The sequence below is a fragment of the Aulonocara stuartgranti genome (genome assembly GCF_965226115.1).
Source record: "Aulonocara stuartgranti genome assembly, chromosome: 2".
NCBI lineage: Eukaryota > Metazoa > Chordata > Actinopteri > Cichliformes > Cichlidae > Aulonocara > Aulonocara stuartgranti.
The window spans coordinates 39,430,279-39,449,684 of record NC_138940.1 but is presented as its reverse complement, the minus strand read 5'-3'; the positions used below and the strand labels follow the sequence as shown (position 1 = coordinate 39,449,684).

Here is a 19,406-nt window from a genome sequence, read left to right as displayed (position 1 = left end):
AAACTTTTTAAACACACAACTAAAACTTTTTCTAAGGAGGCCTGATTTAATCTTACTGTCACTGCCACCAGATATTTGGTCAGAGCGCCAGACACTCATGTGTGACTGAGGCGATAAGAAAAAAGACAAGACTCATTCAGACCACACAAACACATTGCTGCCGAATTGTTGCTGAAATGTGGTGGTGACTACTAAATGTTGCTGACTGTGAAACATCGACCATAAACATGCATAAACAATTTATTTTTAAGTTATTTGTTTATAATTTTACTTACAATAAAAGAAGTCAGCACAAATCATGATAAGACCACAACTTACTAAAAATATAACAACTCCTGTTACAATTACAATTGATACATAAAAGTAACTGCCTTTATTTGGTGCTGTCTTAGAGAAGCATAACTGAGCTTTCACTTAGTTTTATTTGCACCAATCAGAGGTGGAGCATTGCTGGCCCAACATGTTTGTGATAACAAACACTCCACCTGCTGGTGAGTCATTAAATTCTTGTAACTGATAAAATGTAAATAGTTTGATATGATATGCTAGTCTTTTATTTGTTATTTTATTTGTAGAAATTGATTTGAGCTTACATGTGATTAACCATTATGTGTGTTGAGGTTATTTTGGTCCTTAATTTTTAATACATTCTGTTACATCGGGGGATCTTACAACACTTTCTTACCATTGGTTATAGCCCACTCATATCTAAAACAATACCTCCTCCTCTTTATGTGAAAAGCAACTGCATCTCAGTGTCATCTCACTCATAAAGCCAGAACATTAAATTCTTGTAACTGATAAAATAATGGCTGGTGTGTACCAAAAAATTGTTATTTAACTATTATTATTTCTTAAAATACTTACATTTTTATTTATCTCTGCAAATTATTTTTTACATTCTTGAACTCTAACACACTAAATTAAAAAAATTAATATTTCATTAAAAATGTGTCACATAGCCTTTTACCTGGCACCTTAATGTTTTAATTTGCTGAATCTGAGTAACAATGGTTAAAGACTAGTCCTGAGTCGTCGTCCCCCCCCCCCCCCCCCCAGTTATTGATCCCAAAATATTAAAAGTCACAATTGCTAGGTTTCACTGCTAACACTGCAGACTAACCAGTGCTTAATCTGGTGATGGATTTTATTGGTTGTGATGCAGTGCTCATAGAGCTCTTATAAGCCCCCTGGTGGAAAATACTCATGCAGTAAGACAAAGATTTGATTTATCCCAAGCTTAAAATTTGTCAGGAAACAGTGCTAACCACTGTGCAACTGTGCTGCACTGTACTTTAAAATCAAATTAAGGCTGATTTCAAAAATTTAGAACTAGAAGAGCTGAACAAGATTGTTTCTAGTTAACCCAAAACATCTTTTGTTATGAGACTATTTTTGAGCATCAGAGGTACTTCACCTTTACACCTTTCAAACTTTGACATGTGCACAAATAATTTTTCAAGTGAAAATGCAGAAAAAACTGATAGACTTGATTATTTGTGTGTAACATCTCTTGCACTGCTTTTTACAGCTGCAAATCAAGGCCAAACATAATCTCATTCATCTTTCCAGCTAACTTCCATAAGAGAAGACGCGCTCAATGGGTGTGACTTTTATCAACTCAGGAACTGGTTAATATTAACTTAAGTTATGAACCATAAAGTTAAACAGTGTGGCTTTGTGACTGTGAAGATAAATTCCTTCCCACCACACCTTGTATGTCTACGTCTACAATGAGCAAGTCAGCAGCTGCTAGGACCAATCCCTTTTCTAGGAGGGCTTACTCTCCACTTTGCGTTTCAAGAGCACAGCAAGAGAATGAGCAAAGTATACAGTTTTTAATTCAAATACCATGGCAAAGCAATGGCATATGGTGTGTCTTTGGATCATATGGCATTTTCAGACCTCAAATGTTACAGCTTTCAACCTGGACACGGAGAATGTACTGCAGAGAAATGGAGATCCAGGCAGCCTGTTTGGATTTTCTGTTGCCTTCCACCAACAGCTCAAACCTGCCAGAAAGAACCTGTGAGTGAAAGCAAAACAATTTGTAAGTTTGGAATTAATCAAACGTTTGTCTTACTGCTTGGTATTTTCCACCAGACTGCTGGTAGGAGCTCCACGAGCAAAGCATCAGAACCAGGTGAATGTTACAGGAGTTGTTTACAAGTGTGATCTGACTACAACATCTAAGAGCTGTCAGCCCATTGAGTTTGATGATAAAGGTTTGTGTACTTTGTCTGAAGCTATATTTATCATTGTTTTATGGTAGCAAGTTTATAAGTGTTTAATATTCAATACAGTCCGCTTGACAGTGCCACTCTTGCTTGTTATTCACATGCATTTCTTAAAGGAAAATTACATTATGCACACCACAAAGAACCACATACAAACAATATAAAACACTTACCAGCTTAACAGCTATTGTATGCATCAAAGTTATTGCCATGTAAGTAAAATATAACATAAAATATTCGTATGAGTGTGTTTGATATCGGACAGCGACTGTTCATTGTACATGCTGATTGAAAATGGTTATGGTTTTAGGGTAGAAACTGTCCATGAATTACTTGGTCCAAGTTTTTAGTGACATGCGGTGACTGCCTGAGGACAGAATGTAAAACAGGTGATAGCCAGGTGGAGAGCAGTCTTTAACATGGTGTTGGGCTCTGGAACAGTTGCATGTGATTGCAATATGTTAGAGAGAACAAAGGGGGCAGCCAATGACTATTTCGACTGTGCTGATGGCTTCTATAGATCTTTATTAGTTATTAAGCAGCTAGCATAACACAATGTGAGACAGTATGTTTATACACTCTTGTGTGGTAAAAGCTCACTAACAGCTTTCCCTTGGTGACTTTTCTTCAACATTTTCATAAAGTGCAAACATTGCTGTGGTTATTTTGTCAGCGTCTTTGATGTTGCTGGCCCGAGAATCTTTCTTGTTGTATGATTTCACCTTCTTTACAAGCAGACTCATCTGCTGAAACAAGTCCAACTACAGTGGTGTTATATGCAGTTTAAATAAAGAGTTGGTAGGACAGACTGTGTGTAGTCTAAATTGTATAGAGAGCACAGTATTAGGCTGAGAACACAGCACAGTGTGGGGAATTAGTGCTGAGTGAGATAATGAAAGAGAGGTGGTGACTACACATTTTGTCAATGGTTTGCAAGAAAACCTTTGATGGAAGTTCAGGTGTGAGAGTGGAAGTCCAAATTTGCTGATCAGCAAAGTGACTAAAGCCAAATGACCCCCTGTGAAAGCTGGTTAGCTGTCCAGTTCGGGCAGTCACCCCCAGAGTGAGTGCAGCTGGTCTGTATGTTCAGACTGTCAACTGAAGGCTTTTTTGCTTCAAGGATAACAGGGGCTGGTGATAGCCAGGGTGAGAGATGGGCATGTGCAAGAGACAAATTAAAGTTCATAAAGACAGGCATGATTTGGTTGAGTGCATTCTTGGGTATTCCATCAGAGCCAGTAATGATTGAAAACAACCAGTGTCTGCATAGGATTATCTCTGAATGCACCACATACTGAACCAGAAGCAGATAAACTGCAGCAGAAGACCACACTGAGTGCAGCTGACAAACCTGCGATTTTTGAGTGATGCCATCATGTGGCCCAAAGTTTGCAAGAAATATTTTCAGTACTTTTCACAATATATGCCAAAATGGATTAAGACAGGTTTGAAGGCAAAACAGAGTGCAACCTGGTACAAGCAAGGTGTAAGAAATGAAGGGGCCAGTGAGTGTATATTTATATCGCACCCACCTTGTCATGATCCTGGGTCCTTTTGGCCCAGCATTTTGTGTTTTCTCTTCTTGCAATTTTGGTTCTGTTCTTCCTCTGGTTAGTGTTTACTCTGTTCTACCCATGTGTTCCTGTATCTAGTCCGCGTTTCTTAGTTTGTGTCCTTTCATGTGTAAGTTCCTGTTTTATTGTGTAGGTCTGCGTCTTATGTGAGTGTTTTCAGTTTGCCTCCCTAGTCTCGTCACGTTAATCACTCGCAGCTGTGTTCCCCACCTGTGTGTAATCTCCCTGTGTTCTCTGAGTGTATTTAAGTTGTGTTTTCTGTCATAGTAGTTGCTGTCTGTGTTGTTTCCCCTCGGTCTCCCTGCATCTCTCCATGTGTAGTTCCCCGGACCTCCCTGCATCTTCGTTTCTGGTTTGTTTTGTTAGTTTTACCCAGTTTAGGTTCCAGTTTCATGTTCCCAGTGCCTTTGTTGTTTGTTTTTCCCTTCGTTAATAAATACTCACCTGCACCAGAGCTGCCGCGTCCTGGGCCCTATTTCAGGAAGCCGGTTTAGTGCAAACTCTGAGTAAGTATACCCTGAGTTAACGAAAACTCTGGGTTTTCGGTTTCACAAAGCGAGTTTAGATTAATTCTGAGTGAGTTACTATGACGACACACTCCGTGAAGCTAACCTGCCCCCTAGCAGGTTTACTTCAACTAACCCTGACCTTCTCCGCCTCTTTGTCAGAAACCTGACTGTAGGAAGTGTCAGACATGGCGTGCCCCTTCCTTGAAGAGCCAGTAGATGTTGAAGCCCAAATTCTCCGCAGAGCTCTCCGCCGGGAGAGAGTGATTAGAGCGCGTTCTGACATTTTATCATTTCCTGATGATTTCCTGTGTGAACGTTACCGTTTTTCAGCACAATCTATAATTTATTTGAATAACATCCTCAGGCCTAATATTGCTCATGTGACACATCGCGGACATTCTCTCACTTCTGTACATATTATTTGTATTGCACTTCGGTTTTTTGCAAACGGGAGCTTTCTGTATAATATTGGTGACGCTGAGCACGTTTCCAAGGCTACCGTCTGTCGGGCAGTCAGGAATGTTACAGTTGCACTGAAACGTCTCCTGTACACGTTTGTGGTGTTCCCCGGTCACAGACCCACAAGATTTATCAAAGAGGGATGCCACAAAATTGCAGGTATCAGGATGAACGAAACTTAATTCATGATGTGGTGATACTTGAACTACTACTTAAATTTTACATTTATTTTCACGGTTCCCAGGCGTGATTGGCTGTACAGATGGCACTCACATTCCAATCATTGCTCCTTCAGGAAATGAAGGAGACTATGTGAACAGGAAGTCTTTCCACAGCATCAATGTACAGGTACATAGTTCCCTGTAGCATTTCAAACTAACAAATTATTTCATTATAGTAATGGATGCTAATTTGTGTTCTCTGCACTGTGAAGATCATATGTGATGCTGCCAACATTATCACAAATGTGGAAGCCAACTGCTCAGCCTCTGTGAGTGGTGGTGGTGGAGGACCTCCACCTGTTTTTCGGGCCTCCGCTTTTTTTCTGTTGGCTATAACGGGTCACATTCGAACATACAGAGTAAGCAAATATGTACTTGTAATGTGCTCAGATAATTTCAATAAGTGCTTACAGAGGGGAAATTAATGTAGCCTCTAACTGCAATTGATTTACATCGGACAAACAGACCAAGCACTATGGCTCATAATACAATTACACCTCACCTGTTTGGACTATATTTTTATATTTAATTTTTACTTGCTGCCAGGAACGTTTGGGGCCTGTTGGGTTGCACCTGCGCTCAAATCACATCACAAAATCAAATGTATAAAATAAAAAATAAAATAAAATAAAATAACGTGTTAAATGGGTGGAAATCCCTAGATCAATGTTTAAATTAACACTCACGCATTGACTCTGTCGGCTATGTTTTGCCATGCATGCTCCCTTTCTTTTGCAGCTGAAGCTGTGTTACTTTTTTCTGCGGAATTTGCATGTTATCGGCATATGCTGCCATCAGAATTTCGGCCTCAAGCGCTGTAAGATACATTGACCGCGCCTTCTTTCCCTCCGTCTCCATGGTGACTCGCTTAATCTGTGCTCCACTAATCAGGGCTTTATGTATCCTCGTGCGCGCGCTTAACTTGGGGTTAAAGCAACTCCGCGTTGACTGAACTAATTGTTATCAGCCTTTCTGAAACCGAATATTCCGAGTTGGACAGTTCGGGGTTACTCAACCCTGAGTATCGTTTTTCACTCTGAGTTTTCTAAACCGGCTTCCTGAAATAGGGCCCTGGTCCTAAATATTCCACACGGCTTGCCCCGGCAAACCGTGACACACCTAAAACACTGTGCAGCAAAGTTATTAATTTAAACTCCTGTTTAATAGTCCAATACCATATATAACTACTTAAAATTGTGCCAAAATGTAAAGAAGAAAAAGAAGAGAAAACACATGCCAACACTTGCTCAAATTTCATTGTCAATATTTACTGAAGCGTTTAAGTGCAAAATAGAACAAGATATCTGTAGAATTTATCTCTAATGCTTTAAACAAAAGGCTGTTGTAAGGGTTTGGGGACCTAAGCAGCAAAGTATATTTATTTTGCTGATATAACTCATTTAATGTAAATCTGTTTCTGGGAAGTAATCATAAAACTTTCTCTCAACTAAACAATAACAGAGTGAGCTCAACTATCTGGTTTTACAGAGCTCCTCAGTAGTAAAGGCATAAATAACCAGTGGATGGGAGTTAGAGTCACGAGCCAAGGTCCTGGTAAAAATGTAATGGTAAGGAATGCATTCAGATTTTAAAGGACATTTTAAGAAAGTCAACATCTTTTGTAAATCTAGCCTCCTTACCTTTTAGACTTGTGCGCATCACTATCAGGATTGGGACATAACCCCAGGTCTTTACGTTCCTCACCTGCTGACGGGTCAGTGCTACCTCTTAGGAGACGACCTGAAGGTGGGGGAAGAAGAAAGGAGCTGGCGGAGGGTCGTTTGTGATAGAGAACACTTAACAAGACGTCAAAAGGACCACGACTGGTTTGCCTACTGCCAGCAGGGTCATGGAGCATCTTTTGCAAAGGATAACATATCCCTTCTATTTGGAGCACCAGGAGCTTATCAGTGGAAAGGTACATTAGAGCTTAGCAGTCGAGTGGTTTGGCAAAATATATTCACTTATTCATGTTTTTTTTATGTTTCATGTTGTTTTCACCCAAATGATCCTGCTCAAAGGAATAGTAAGAATGGAGGTTTTGGACAATCTGGACATCTACAGTGTGGATGCTCGCGAGACTGGAAATATTGACGATTTTAACCCAAAACTCATTCCTCTTAAGTCAAACAGCTACCTGGGTCAGTTTCTTCTCTCTTGAATACTGGTTAATGGTCAAGCAAATGTTAAAATTAAGATATAAATTTTAGTGGTGTCAATGGATAAAACTCTTACAAAGTGAAACATTACAGTGAAACAGCATCATCCTGTACTATCCAGGATTCTCCATTGACTCTGGAATGGCCCTCATCAGGAAGGGCGAGCTGACAATCGTATCAGGAGCACCCAGAGGAGGTTACAGCGGACAGGTGGCATTTCTGAAGGCAGACCCTATGGCACAGAGAAATCTGTCTGTGGAGCTGGTCCTCTCTGGACCAGGCCTGGCCTCCTCCTTTGGCTATGATTTGGCAGTGGTGGATCTCAACAGTGATGGGTAGGTTGAAGATTATGTCCATTAAACCACAGCCAGTGAAACAGGAAATATAACAGGTATGCACAGACACAAGCTTAACACCAAGACATCAGACATGGCAACAAGGAGGGAACACAAAGCTGTAGGACCAGGGCAGGCACAGAGATGCAGAACAGAAGGAACTCAAAATACTAAACCTGAGAACTAGAAATACTAGAACAGAAACCAAAATATTAATAGTGACAACCCTGAATAACAAATAATCAAGAAACACAAATAAAAAGGCTACAAAACACTGGGTCACCGACCCAGGACCATGACAATATTTTTATTGGTTGGTTCGTCCAACCCATCTATCTTCAAATTTCATGATGATAATCACCCATGTCCATGGTTCCTCTCATTGATTTATCACTAGAGTTCATTTCAGATTTAAAAATAAAGGGTTCCTGGGTGAGGTGTTCTGGGCATGTCCTACCGAGAGGAGGCCCCAGGGCAGACCCAGGACACGCTGGAGACATATCTCTCGGCTGGCCTGGGAACGCCTTGGTGTTCCCCCGGACAAGCTGGAGAAGGTGGCTGGGGAGAGGGAGGTCTGGGCTTCTCTGCTCGGGCTGCTGCCCCCGTGACCCGGCCCCAGATAAATGAAAGAAGATGGATGGCTGGATGGAAATAAAGGGTTCAGTCTGAGTATCTAATAGCAAAGATGCATTTCATGAAAAAGATTATAGATTTCTTTTTCTCTAAATTCAGAGAGCTGTCATGCTAACATCGTGAATTTTACACTCAAACACACATTATTCATCACAGATTAGGAGGTACACAGTCAATATAACTTTCTGTTTCTATTGCTATTCAGTAGTATTCATAGTAATTGGTTTTATATTGTGTTCTTTTGCTGCATGCAGGTGGGATGACCTCGCTGTGGGAGCACCGCAGTTCTTTGTCAAAGATGGCGAGGTTGGAGGAGCAGTCTATATCTATATCAATAACAAAGGAAGAAACTGGGAGAATATTGTTCCAGTCAAACTTCTCGGACATAAAGACTCCATGTTTGGCCTCGCAGTAGAAAATATTGGAGACATCAATCAAGATCATTATGGAGGTTGTAACATTTTAACTATGTTTACAGAATATGAAAAAGTCACTAAATAACAATAGATAATATTACATACCCCAACCGCATTCACTACTGGGTAAACCACATCGAGTTATGTCATAAAATACACAAATGTAATAAACCACACTCATCCTCAGCACACAGCAGGAGTGTTTTATTGCTTATGAATTGGACTTTAAATTTGTAACAAATAGGATGTCTCATATCTTCTCAAAGTAACTATCAGGGTTTCAATTTAAGCCCTAAAAACAACAGGAATTAAAAGACACAAAAGACAAGTGATACATGGAGTATACTGTCATTTCTGAAGATTTGTTATGTTAATTTCCAGTTTGGACTCTTCTAACTTGCCTTTGCATGATTAACAAATACTACACAGTATCTTAGCCTTCCTAGATGCTATTTACCAACAAATTACTTAGGGATAGGCCCTCTCTTTGACATCATACAGACCCAAGAGTAGAAAAAAAAAGAAGCATGAAACAGAGTGGCTAAAGCAGTCTGACACTTCAGTCTTGGCTCACAGAGATGACTTTAGCCATGTTAAAAAAGAGGATGTTAAAAAAAAAAGAGGATCTACTATTGTAGGTGCTCTTTAAATGCATTTTTGGATAAACCCCCAACTTTGTTGTTTCTGTGTTGTCACCATGATTTGTATTAGTGTTTGCCTGTGTTGACAGATATTGCAGTGGGAGCACCGTATGAGGGCTCTGGACTTGTATACCTTTACTATGGCTCTCCAGATGGTGTCAACAGAGAGCCTGGACAGGTGAATTTGCTGAGCTTCCTCAACATCAGCGATTAAATTCAATAATATATGAATATTTACAATACAAAAAAACTTAATATCTTATCTTTATATCTTTTCTTGTTTAGATAATTTCATCACAATCAAAGAAAGTGAAACTGTTTGGATATTCTCTGACTGGTAACCTGGACGTGGATGATAATCAGTATCCTGACTTGGCTGTTGGATCTCTCTCTGATTCCATTTTTGTTTACAGGTGTGTATATATAGAGAGAGAGTTACTGCATAGCACAAGATAAAAAGTAACCAATGATAAATGCATCCCAGCACTTAATTTTCTTTTTTTTATTTATACTTGAAGCTCAGTTTAATTTTATGTTAAAACAATTTCTCTATTCTGGATAGAAGCTAACCCCGAGCTCAGTTTTATTTTAATAGACACATTTTATCATTCTGATCATTTTATTCTAATCATATTGATTTACTTTTTTAAAACAAATATGCTGTATAAATACTTTTAAACATGCACAATAATTTATTAATGGTTCACTTTCTGACAGAACAACTTCAATTCCACAAACCACTACATGTAGTTTCAGTGTTTTAAATTCCTCTCTGGTTTTGATTCTATAAATATGAAGGTACAGAAAGTCTCATTAGTGATTTTCTTTCTCATATATGTTGCAGAGCAAGGCCAGTGGTCACCGTCGGCACCGCTCTTAAGATTGCACCAAATGAAATAGACATCGCAAAGAAACGATGTGATGAGCAAATATGGTAAGATGTTCAAAAACACTAATTATAACATGCTCTATCTGCAACGCTGTTGGGTTTTAATCGAACATGTCTGCACAAACTTCAAGTTTTTTTGCAGTCGAAGCATGTTTTACCTACACAGCACATCCTGAGTCGTTCAACCCTAAACTGAGTAAGTTTTCTTCGTTTAGTATTCCTTAAATCCATGGTTTGGAGGAATAGTAAAGGCTTATTATACGACCTTGATATGTGTACAATTTTGAGGACTAGAAAAATACATATATGTTCCCAGGCTATAAAAGGTACATATTTGTAGCATTTATTGTAGATTTTATGGTAAAATCTCAGGAGTTTGATCAAATACAAAACAATATCTTTGATGGTTTATTGTTCATTGACAATTTAAGTTAACTGAAAAAAGTAATGCATTCTGATACATTTGTTCTCTTTTTGACATGTTTATTGGTGCTAATGTGATGCAAAGGATAACAATGGTGCCAAGAAAGTTCTGGGATAAAACCTTCCTGTACCTGCTCTAGTTTGCATTTAGCATTTAAAGAATAATAGCTGGTCAATTTAAGTTGTACTGTGTAATTGTGTAACATTAGGTACATGTTGCTGTACATATATATGGGTGTGCTATAATCAGTTATTTACAGTAGTACTAATACTATGTTAACTGGAGTCAGTTGTTTCTAATCTGTTGAATGTACTTATCTATATTACAGTGCTCAACTTTACTTCTGATGCTGATTATGAGATGAAAAAATCAAGAGTCAGGGTCAACTTTATGGATTCATCTCAAGGAAAGCTGGAGCTGTCTGGTCAAGGGAGACAGGCCTGTCACAAAACTACGCTCCGGCTTTTGGTACTGTTTCATTTCGTTAGAAGACATACAGTCTCATAATGCTGCTTGATTTTCAACACTTTCACTTCACTTAGTCATATTGGACTTTGCAGAAAGTTACTTTAAAATGAAAATGTTTAAAATGTAGTACAATTTACAGAGACTAATAACATTTGTCATTAGGTGTTATACAAAACCTTGTGGGTAAAAAAACAAAATCACATTAAATCACAGCAAAGCTTTTTCGTTCCAGAGAAATATCAAGGACAAGCTGCAGAATATTCCTATCTCTGTCACTGTGTCTCTGAGCTCCAGTCAGACAACCAGTGCTAGTGCGGATCAGCTCAGTTTTACTCCTGTCCTCAACCGCTACCAGCAGAAGACCACTTCCTCAGAGGTAGAAATGAGTTTATATGCAGTTCTAGTCAAATTTATTCAAATTTTGCTGGGTGTATGAAGACTTAGAGAGTAAAGTTTTTTTGAATGAACTCACGTTTTTGCACATTACACCTGCATGTGCATTTAGTTAAAATATAATCAAAATCAAAGTTGCAGGATGTTTATGTAGCAACATCAGTATCATTAAGAATCAATCTAATACTAATGTGTTTTATTTACTAGTTGTACAGTGTGTAAACTGTACAGTTAACTGGCTTCAGCTGCAATGTCTTTGCAACTGTGGTCAGAAATATACACATATACTCAAGTTAAATTAAAAATGGTTGGTTTCCTGAAGACTGGTGGGTTAGCTTAAGACAAAAAAATACTGTATTTATTTCAAAGACCCTCAGGGGGACCTGAGCATAGATGTATCAGACAGAAAATAATGAACACAACACAAAAAACAAAACTTAAATGAGCCTGTAGCATACTTAGTGTCAGTTTCACAAGAATAAAACTGTAACAATATCAACCCATAGATAAGGTAAATCTGGTGTATAAAGGGGCCTATATGACATCCCCAATGTTCATGCAAAGGTGGGTCGATTCAGTTGAAGAGATATATTTCCTCTCATCTTCCAAGTATCAACCGGTGATTTGTGTCACATTTATTTTAATCCCACTGACCATTTTCAGTGTTTGAACAAGTTGAATAACCGACTTAAATTCAGAAGGTATCAGAAGTGAAATACAGAATATTACAATTAAAACTAGAATGCTCTTGACTGTATCTTTCTGTTTACTGCAGTTATTGAAATTGTGTGAATTAAAGCCCTTAACTCTGTTGTTGTGACGGATATGAACAGAATCCTGGAACCTAGCTGAAGCTTTATTAGAGAAGAGTTTCTTCTCTTTTTTTAACAGATCGTTCTAATAAATAGAGGCTGTGGCAGTGACAAAATTTGTCAAAGTAACCTGGACTTACAGTACAAGTTCTGTTCCAAAAAAACTCAAGCCGGTCAAGATGTTTTCAAATCACTGGCCAGGTAAACCAAAAATATCAAAGCTCAAAAATAAAGTCTTTTTTTTTTTTTTTTTTTTTTTTGGAAACCAAAACATGCGACCCCTCAGCCCAAGCTGCATTAACTTTTACTGTCACTCCTTTAGTGAGGATGGTGTTGCGGTCATCACTCCATCAGATGAAGACATAGCTTTGGAGATCACTGTGACTAACAAAAACGGGGACGATGCACACCAGAGTCGTTTGGCCATTACACTCCCAGACATAGTGCGCTACTCATCCTACTCGACCACTGCAGTGAGTACAGAAAAGCTGGTTTTCCCCTCGTTAGATCGTATGTTTTACTCCATGAATCCATATCCTGTTCCTTATGCTTCACTTTTAGATTCCAACTTTGATTTTCTACTTCCTACTTGTTGTGTTACTCTAAAATGTGATGGACAAAATATATTGTAATATTTTAATGATACTTTTGGTAATTTTGGTACTCCAAAATTTGATGTCATCTCCCAGGACTTTTTTATAATCACTGTATATTTATAGACAATGAGATTGCCTGCTTGTTTCCTCAGGAAAAACAAGTGAGTTGTACAGACAACAGGATGCCAATTGCCTGTGACCTGGGAAATCCACTCCAAAGAGATGCTGAAGTGAGTAGCATTGCTCAGTTTCTTCCACATCTGCATCACTATTTGCATGTTTGATGGTTACTTTGTTCCTTTCAGGTAACGTTTTATGTCATACTCACAACTTCTGGCCTCACGTTGAGCACAAAATTGATTAACATCACTTTACAGCTGGAGACGTAAGTAGGCTAATCTGAAGGGATTATGTTACTAATCAGTGATCAGTGGAATGTAAATGACATTCAGTAAGCAAAACGAATAATTTACAAATAATCTTGGTTCTTCCTGCGATGTAGGACGAGTGAGCAGACCATAAAGCCAATACAGGCCTTTGCCAAAGTTGTTTTTGAGCTGCAGTTGCAAGTGAACGGGTGAGTTCTCCTTTAAATTAAAATTAACATTGCTTGTTCCATTTGTCATCTTAAAAATGACTGATTTGGCTTGAAGGATTTAAAAATGACTAATGTAATATCATAACGTGTTTCCTCATCAGGATCGCTAGACCTTCTCAGGTGTCAATTGGTGATATTGTAAAGGGCGAAAGTGCGATAAAATCTGTGGATCAAATAGGAAACTCAGTTCAGTATGAATTTAGGGTAAGGTGATATTTGGTACTAAACTTTAAATGAATCCTGCTGGTTATTTTTTCTCATGGGTCCAAGAAAACATGCACTGTTTCTCTAATAGATAACGAATTTGGGCAGACCTCTGAAGCATTTTGCAAATGCATCACTGAGCATCTACTGGCCAAAGGAGAACTCTGTAGGAAAGTGGCTTCTCTACTTGACTCACATCACCAATGATGGTGTGCATTCTGTCCCCTGCTCACCTGTAGATGAAGTCAGTCCACTTAAACATGTAAAGGTAAGGAAATCCTGTCATTGTTGAAATGTAAGCAATGCTTTAATGGCAAATTAACATCTAACTGGATCATGTCTGATACCAAGGGCTGGCATGACACAGCAAGAAAAAGACGTGAGGCTGAACATAAAGCCCTCTCAACTGATGGATTCACATTTCTTCCAACAAAAAGAAAATATAAAACACTGGTAGGAGAATAATATTTTAATTAAAATTAAACATTAATTATAATAAATTAAAATGTTGCAGCAGTTTCCTTTTACTGCTGAACTGATACTTTATGCAAACTGAGACTGATGAACATGCACACCTGAGGCCTGCTGTCTTCCCTTTAGACCTGCTCAGATGGATTGAATTGTGTGGAGATACGCTGCCCTCTGCTGGGCCTGGACAGTACTGCACGGATTGTTCTGCATTCTCGCCTTTGGAATGCCACTTTGGCAGAGGTGCTCCATTTCTGAAAAGTGCTATTGTAGTGTGTATAGCCACAGCAGGTAGCTGTTCTCAGGGAACAAGCCACATCATTCTATATCCCCCCCTCTAATCGGAATACTATCAAAATTAGACACTAGCTGGTGTACATAGTAGCTCATATAGAAACCTCTATTTCCAGAGGTGACACAGTGTTGTAGTGTTTAGTGTAGTACTGGACTCATGGTAGAAAATTCTAGGCTCAGATTTCATGGTCTTTGGCGTTTCTGTGTGAAGTTTCCTCTGGGTTCTTTGTCTTCAGCTTACGTCTTAGTTTAATTGGTGATTCTAAATCTACCTGAGGTATAAAAGCAAAGTAGATACATTTTGCATGAATATATATGAAAAGGTAAAATGCTGATTGTAGTGTAAAAGCGCTTTGAGTGGTCATTAATGCTATAATGCCAGTTCATCCTGTAAATTACCATTAAACACTAAAAATCACCAACAAAGTGAGCAAGGACAGACAGGAATAAAGCCTACTTAAGAAATTTTTTTGAAAGCCTTTTACTATGAGGGAAGTGAATGCAACGCCTCTGATTATTTTACACAGTTGTGGTCCTGTGAATAGGGATGGGTACCGGTATCCGGTGCCATTGGTTCTGACATAAACGGTAGTAACCAGACCGAAAAGCAGCGCACATTTCGGTGCCTTTTTCCCTGAGATGTCACACACCTTGGATTCTAGTCAATCGTTTTACGTTTGCGAGCGTAGTAGGCGGGACCAGGTACGTACGTCCTTTTAGAGCAGAGCTACAGATTAAAAATGCCCAAGGCGAAGCGGTCAAAAGTCTGGCTGTACTTCACAGCAAAAGATGCAAACTCAGCAGCCTGCAACAAGTGCTTTAAGCGGATACTGTGCAAAGGAGGTAACACCTCGAATCTGATGAAACAACTGGCGACGTATAGCTTTTTTTTTTTTTTCTTTTTTTTTTTTTTTTTTTGGACCTGGAGTTAGCAACATCCCCCAAAAACACGAAGAGGAGAGTCCTGGCCCCTAGCCCTGCCAGTGTAGCAGAAATGATGAGGATGATGATGCAGCAGCCGTTCTTCTCTGCGTGAGGAGCTTAATGTTGTTCATGTGTAATTTACGTTGAGTAGGCTAACCACGTTATTACATTAATGCATGTAAGGCGAACTAGCAAACATCATCATAGCTACATGCAGCTGTCGTCTTTGATGGCAGATACTCCCTTCACCCTGGCCAAAAAGGCTAAAATGACCAAAGAAAAAAATGTGTTTTTTTTCCATTGTTTAAGCACTGCTTCCAGCCAAGAGTGATGCCATAAATCCCCTATAGCTGCAGAAAAGGCTAACATTGTTATCTTTTTACAAAAAACCAGCTGAACATGAGAGGTTTTTGGACAAAGTGTCTGTTCTCCATTCTTTAAGCACCGGTTCGAGCACCGTTTACGCACCGGCACCGTTTCAAAAGTACCGGTTTGGCACCGGTATCGGATAAAACCTAAACGATACCCATCCCTACCTGTGAGTAGGCTAATACTTAGGAACAAATTAAAACCATTAGAAACCTTCATGGCAATTAAACAATAATTTAGTGTAGATTCTTATTTCTACAAAACACTCACATGGACTTGTTTCTCACTCTGTTACCCATTTCCAGCCTTACTTAGCAGCATGTCACCAGTATCTTATTCAGTTTTTCTCTTCCATTTAGGATTACAGCTCTTTAAACTATCTTCTCATTGTTGTTGATGCAACTCTGACTCTAACCAACGCTCCAGAGAACATTGGACTTAAACCAGAAAAACTCAGGACAAAGGTAAAAAAAAAAAAAAAAAAAAAAAAATAGGTTTGTTTGTTTGTTAAGACCAATTTTGTTAAATTACTCACATGAGCAGTTGCTCTTTAATAGAGCTACCTTTGAGTTCAGTGTACTATAACAATTACATTAAAATAATGTTTGTAACAGTCTAAGATGGACAGAAAGTCACAGCCTTCTAGGATTTGTGCATCTGAAGACATACTGTACTGTTGTTTTGGGTCTTATTATTATTATTATTATTATTATTATTATTATTATTATTATCTAAATGTCCACAGGCAAAACTGACAGTGTTCCTTGAGAGAAAGACTGAATTCCTGGTCAAAGTTGCGTGGTGGATAATCCTCCTGACAGTCATGTCTTTGCTGCTGCTGTTGGCCTTTTTAGGCTTCCTACTGTGGAAGGTAACAAGAAATACAGAATACCTGTAAAATGTTGTTTTAAAAGTTCACTGAGCTGATAGCTATACAGTTCATAGCATCAGCAGTGTCAAATCAGTCTCTCGGTAATCTTCCAACAAAGCAGTAAAAGCAGTTTTTGTTTGTTTTTTTTTGTTTTTTTTGTTTGTTTTTTTTTCCAGCAGTTGTAAGCATTACTCTTAGCATTCTTCCTAAATTGTGAATACTTTAAATAGAAAAAGCAAATTTCTGCAGTCTGAAAGCACTTAAATGTGGCATAGATGAGGATTTTTGAATGTACAATGAACAGTTGAAACAGTTAATATTTTTCATGAATTCTTTACTTTTTACAAACTTGTCTGTGAACTGTCATACTGACCCTTGTCCTTATTTCTTTTTGTAAGCGTGGGTGCATCCACTGCATTGATCATAAGAAGAAGTTCTCAGATAATGGAACTCCAAACACAGAGACAGCGCCCCTTAAAGGCTAAAGGGCAAACCTTAAGGACACCTTGAAGGTTTAAGAACAACACTGAGGCTTCCATGGCAAGCTGTTGTTTTATATTTTCTACTATCAGCACAGAATTATCTGATCATTTTATGATGTGTTAGGATTTATTTTTTTATTGTTTTGGTTTTTGTTTGTTTTGTCACCCAATTTATTTGCATGTTTACACTTTTCCAGCATTTTCCCCTTTTCATTTCTGTCTCCCTCTTTTTCCTTTGTTGTTTATTTCCCGACTTAACACTTTCTGTTGTATGTGTGCAAGTGCACTTACCAACATGGTGTGGAAAGTTGATTATGTCTCACCTCAAATGCTCAGCATCTTGCCTACATAACAAAAAAAGGAGAGACTACCAAACATTTTTTTATTTCTAGCCAGTAGAAGGAAGATACAATGTTTTGAATGCCCAGCTAATTAATTAAGAGTGGTCATTTTTCATGCATTTCAAGTAAATGCAAATTTACATATTTTGTGGCAGTGTTAATTTTTCATTCTGTTAAATTGTCATAATCAGCATGGAAGAGTTTTATATTACTGTAGTCATACGCACAGTAATTTGCAGATGTTCACTACATGCATAACAATCACAGTCAAACCTTATAAACATACTCCTTTTTTTAATCACACACAAAACAGTGAAAGGCAGAAAATCTGATCATCTTAAATAACTGAAAAAAATGGATAAAGAGGACAAGCCTGTTTGGATATTCAGCTCCCATAAATGACACACCTGTGCGCTCTCAATTGTAGCTCCTGCACTTCAGTGTTTTGCTTCTGTTTCATTTTGTCCTCTTTTAAATTAAATGGCAATTTCAGGCTCTAAATTAAACTTCACAGCATAAACTGTAAACCATCTCACTAGCTGCTAATCTTTGTTCATACTTAATCCAGTTTGTTTTCTTGTGTTTCACTGAGGTAAGTTTTACCCTCTCACACAGAAAGAAAAGATGCTACCTAATCTTTCAAAGAGGAGTGGTGAAGGTCACATGCAAAGGAAAAAAAGCTTTCTTCTCTTCCGTGCCCTCCAGATGCAGTTTAGGAAGTGAGATATCCTTTACTATGGTAAACTGATACTGATTTCCAGATCGCAGCAGGAGGATAGAGGAGACAATGAGGCACAAATCAGAGAAATAGGAAAGGTCTCTACCATGTATTTATAGGAGCTGAGACAGAAGTAAACATTTGCTTTAGTATTATTAAATGATGTAGTTCTCTTTCCATTTGTCAGTTGTCAGTCTGTCCTGTTCTACTTCTTGTTTGCCTTCCAGTTTACTGTCCTGTATCTGTTCTTGTCTTCATGTTTACCTCAGTGACTTTGTTTCTTGTTTTGGATTTGTTTTTTCGTAGTCCACTTTGGATCACTTGCTTGTTCTCTGCAGTCTTCTTATGTCTTCTTTGTTCTTTGTTCTTTTTGTTGAGCTGGTGACTTGTGCATATGATCTAAGCCTGAACATGGAAATATTCTGTAACTAAAGCATGTGTTGTTTAGTTTTTGTATTTTGGCTGTTATTAAATATAATTACCTTAAAAAAATTAAAGAATCAACATCTTTTTCTTCAGTTTTTTAATGAAGCAAAAAAAAATGTCACTTGTTTGATACCAAAAAACTGTCACAACAACATGAAGAAAAAAAAGTTGTGCTATACTTTCACCATGAAGGAATGTGAGTTGCAGGAATGGATGTGAGTTCGGACTCAAAAACAACTTTCCTAAAATTGAATGGAAATACTGCAGCCATCACAGACTTGTCTGACTGCTGAGCACTGAAAGCACATGATTAAAACACTGTTGCTTTTAAAATACTGTGAAACACTTTGTCATTTTTTTTGTGCAATATAATGCTGTGTGTGGTGAAGTCTTAGCCGCGGTTCCTACTGTTGCTGAAGGCTTTCATTTCAAATTAACATATCCACCTTCACATGCTGGCATTTTGTTTGCGTTTTGTTCAACAAAGTGCTGGAAACAGTCCTCAGAGAATTTGGTCCATACTAATATGTTAGCATTACACAGTTCCTGTTATCCACTGAGCATTTTCAAAGCAGTTGGAAACAGTTGGTAATTGGTGTAAAATGGATATGTTATGAAAGGAAATCCTTCTCTAGATCATACTTCTATTTTACAGGCATATTTCCACCTCAGTAGATTTAATTCTGTTACAAGCAAATGGGATTTTACAATTTCTCTTCAATTTAAGTGTCCTTTTGCAGCATCTATACATTCTCTTATATTCTCTTGTCTCCCCAGCTGTTCTATTCAGTCACTTTCATCATCTCCTGGAAATAGTTGAGCATTTTGGAAACTGTGCTTATTTGCTTTTTTTAAGGTGGACCTAAAGCAAGCAGCTTAGCATAAAAGCTAGAAAGTGAGAAACATTGTCAATGTTCACTTTACAAAACACATAATGTTTAAGAA

At 38.2% G+C, this 19,406-nt stretch overlaps 1 protein-coding gene across 5 annotated transcripts; it reads left to right on the top strand.

The window, feature by feature from the left end:
- Positions 1 to 1,623: 1,623 nt before the first annotated feature.
- Positions 1,624 to 18,725, top strand: LOC309718691 (integrin alpha-6-like). Of its 5 annotated transcripts, XM_082554170.1 has the most exons (25): positions 1,624 to 2,028; positions 2,104 to 2,225; positions 6,489 to 6,568; positions 6,648 to 6,918; positions 7,022 to 7,141; positions 7,281 to 7,494; positions 8,382 to 8,578; positions 9,274 to 9,362; positions 9,470 to 9,597; positions 10,029 to 10,118; positions 10,205 to 10,269; positions 10,826 to 10,965; positions 11,198 to 11,341; positions 12,250 to 12,371; positions 12,493 to 12,643; positions 12,919 to 12,996; positions 13,072 to 13,151; positions 13,269 to 13,343; positions 13,466 to 13,568; positions 13,660 to 13,836; positions 13,920 to 14,021; positions 14,169 to 14,279; positions 15,983 to 16,087; positions 16,369 to 16,494; positions 16,893 to 18,725. In XM_082554170.1, the coding sequence occupies exons 1-25, from the start codon at positions 1,853 to 1,855 to the stop codon at positions 16,977 to 16,979; spliced, it is 3,153 nt and encodes a 1,050-aa protein (XP_082410296.1). In that variant the 5' UTR covers positions 1,624 to 1,852; the 3' UTR covers positions 16,980 to 18,725. The 5 variants fall into 5 exon arrangements, with proteins under 5 accessions (XP_082410296.1, XP_082410297.1, XP_082410300.1 ...); XM_082554171.1 differs by lacking the exon at positions 11,198 to 11,341 and having other exon boundaries at positions 16,893 to 18,720; XM_082554174.1 differs by lacking the exons at positions 1,624 to 2,028; positions 2,104 to 2,225 and adding an exon at positions 2,245 to 4,163 and having other exon boundaries at positions 6,462 to 6,568; positions 16,893 to 18,707.
- The last annotated feature ends 681 nt before the right edge of the window (positions 18,726 to 19,406 follow it).

Bases quoted from the DNA above. Each gene is read 5' to 3' on its own strand.
- LOC309718691 (XM_082554170.1), top strand. From the start codon at position 1,853: ATGGCAAAGCAATGGCATATGGTGTGTCTTTGGATCATATGGCATTTT. The intron at 7,142-7,280 runs GTCAGTTTCTTC...TGTACTATCCAG, and splicing joins TAAGTCAAACAGCTACCTGG to GATTCTCCATTGACTCTGGA. The intron at 14,022-14,168 runs GTAGGAGAATAA...TCTTCCCTTTAG, and splicing joins AAAGAAAATATAAAACACTG to ACCTGCTCAGATGGATTGAA.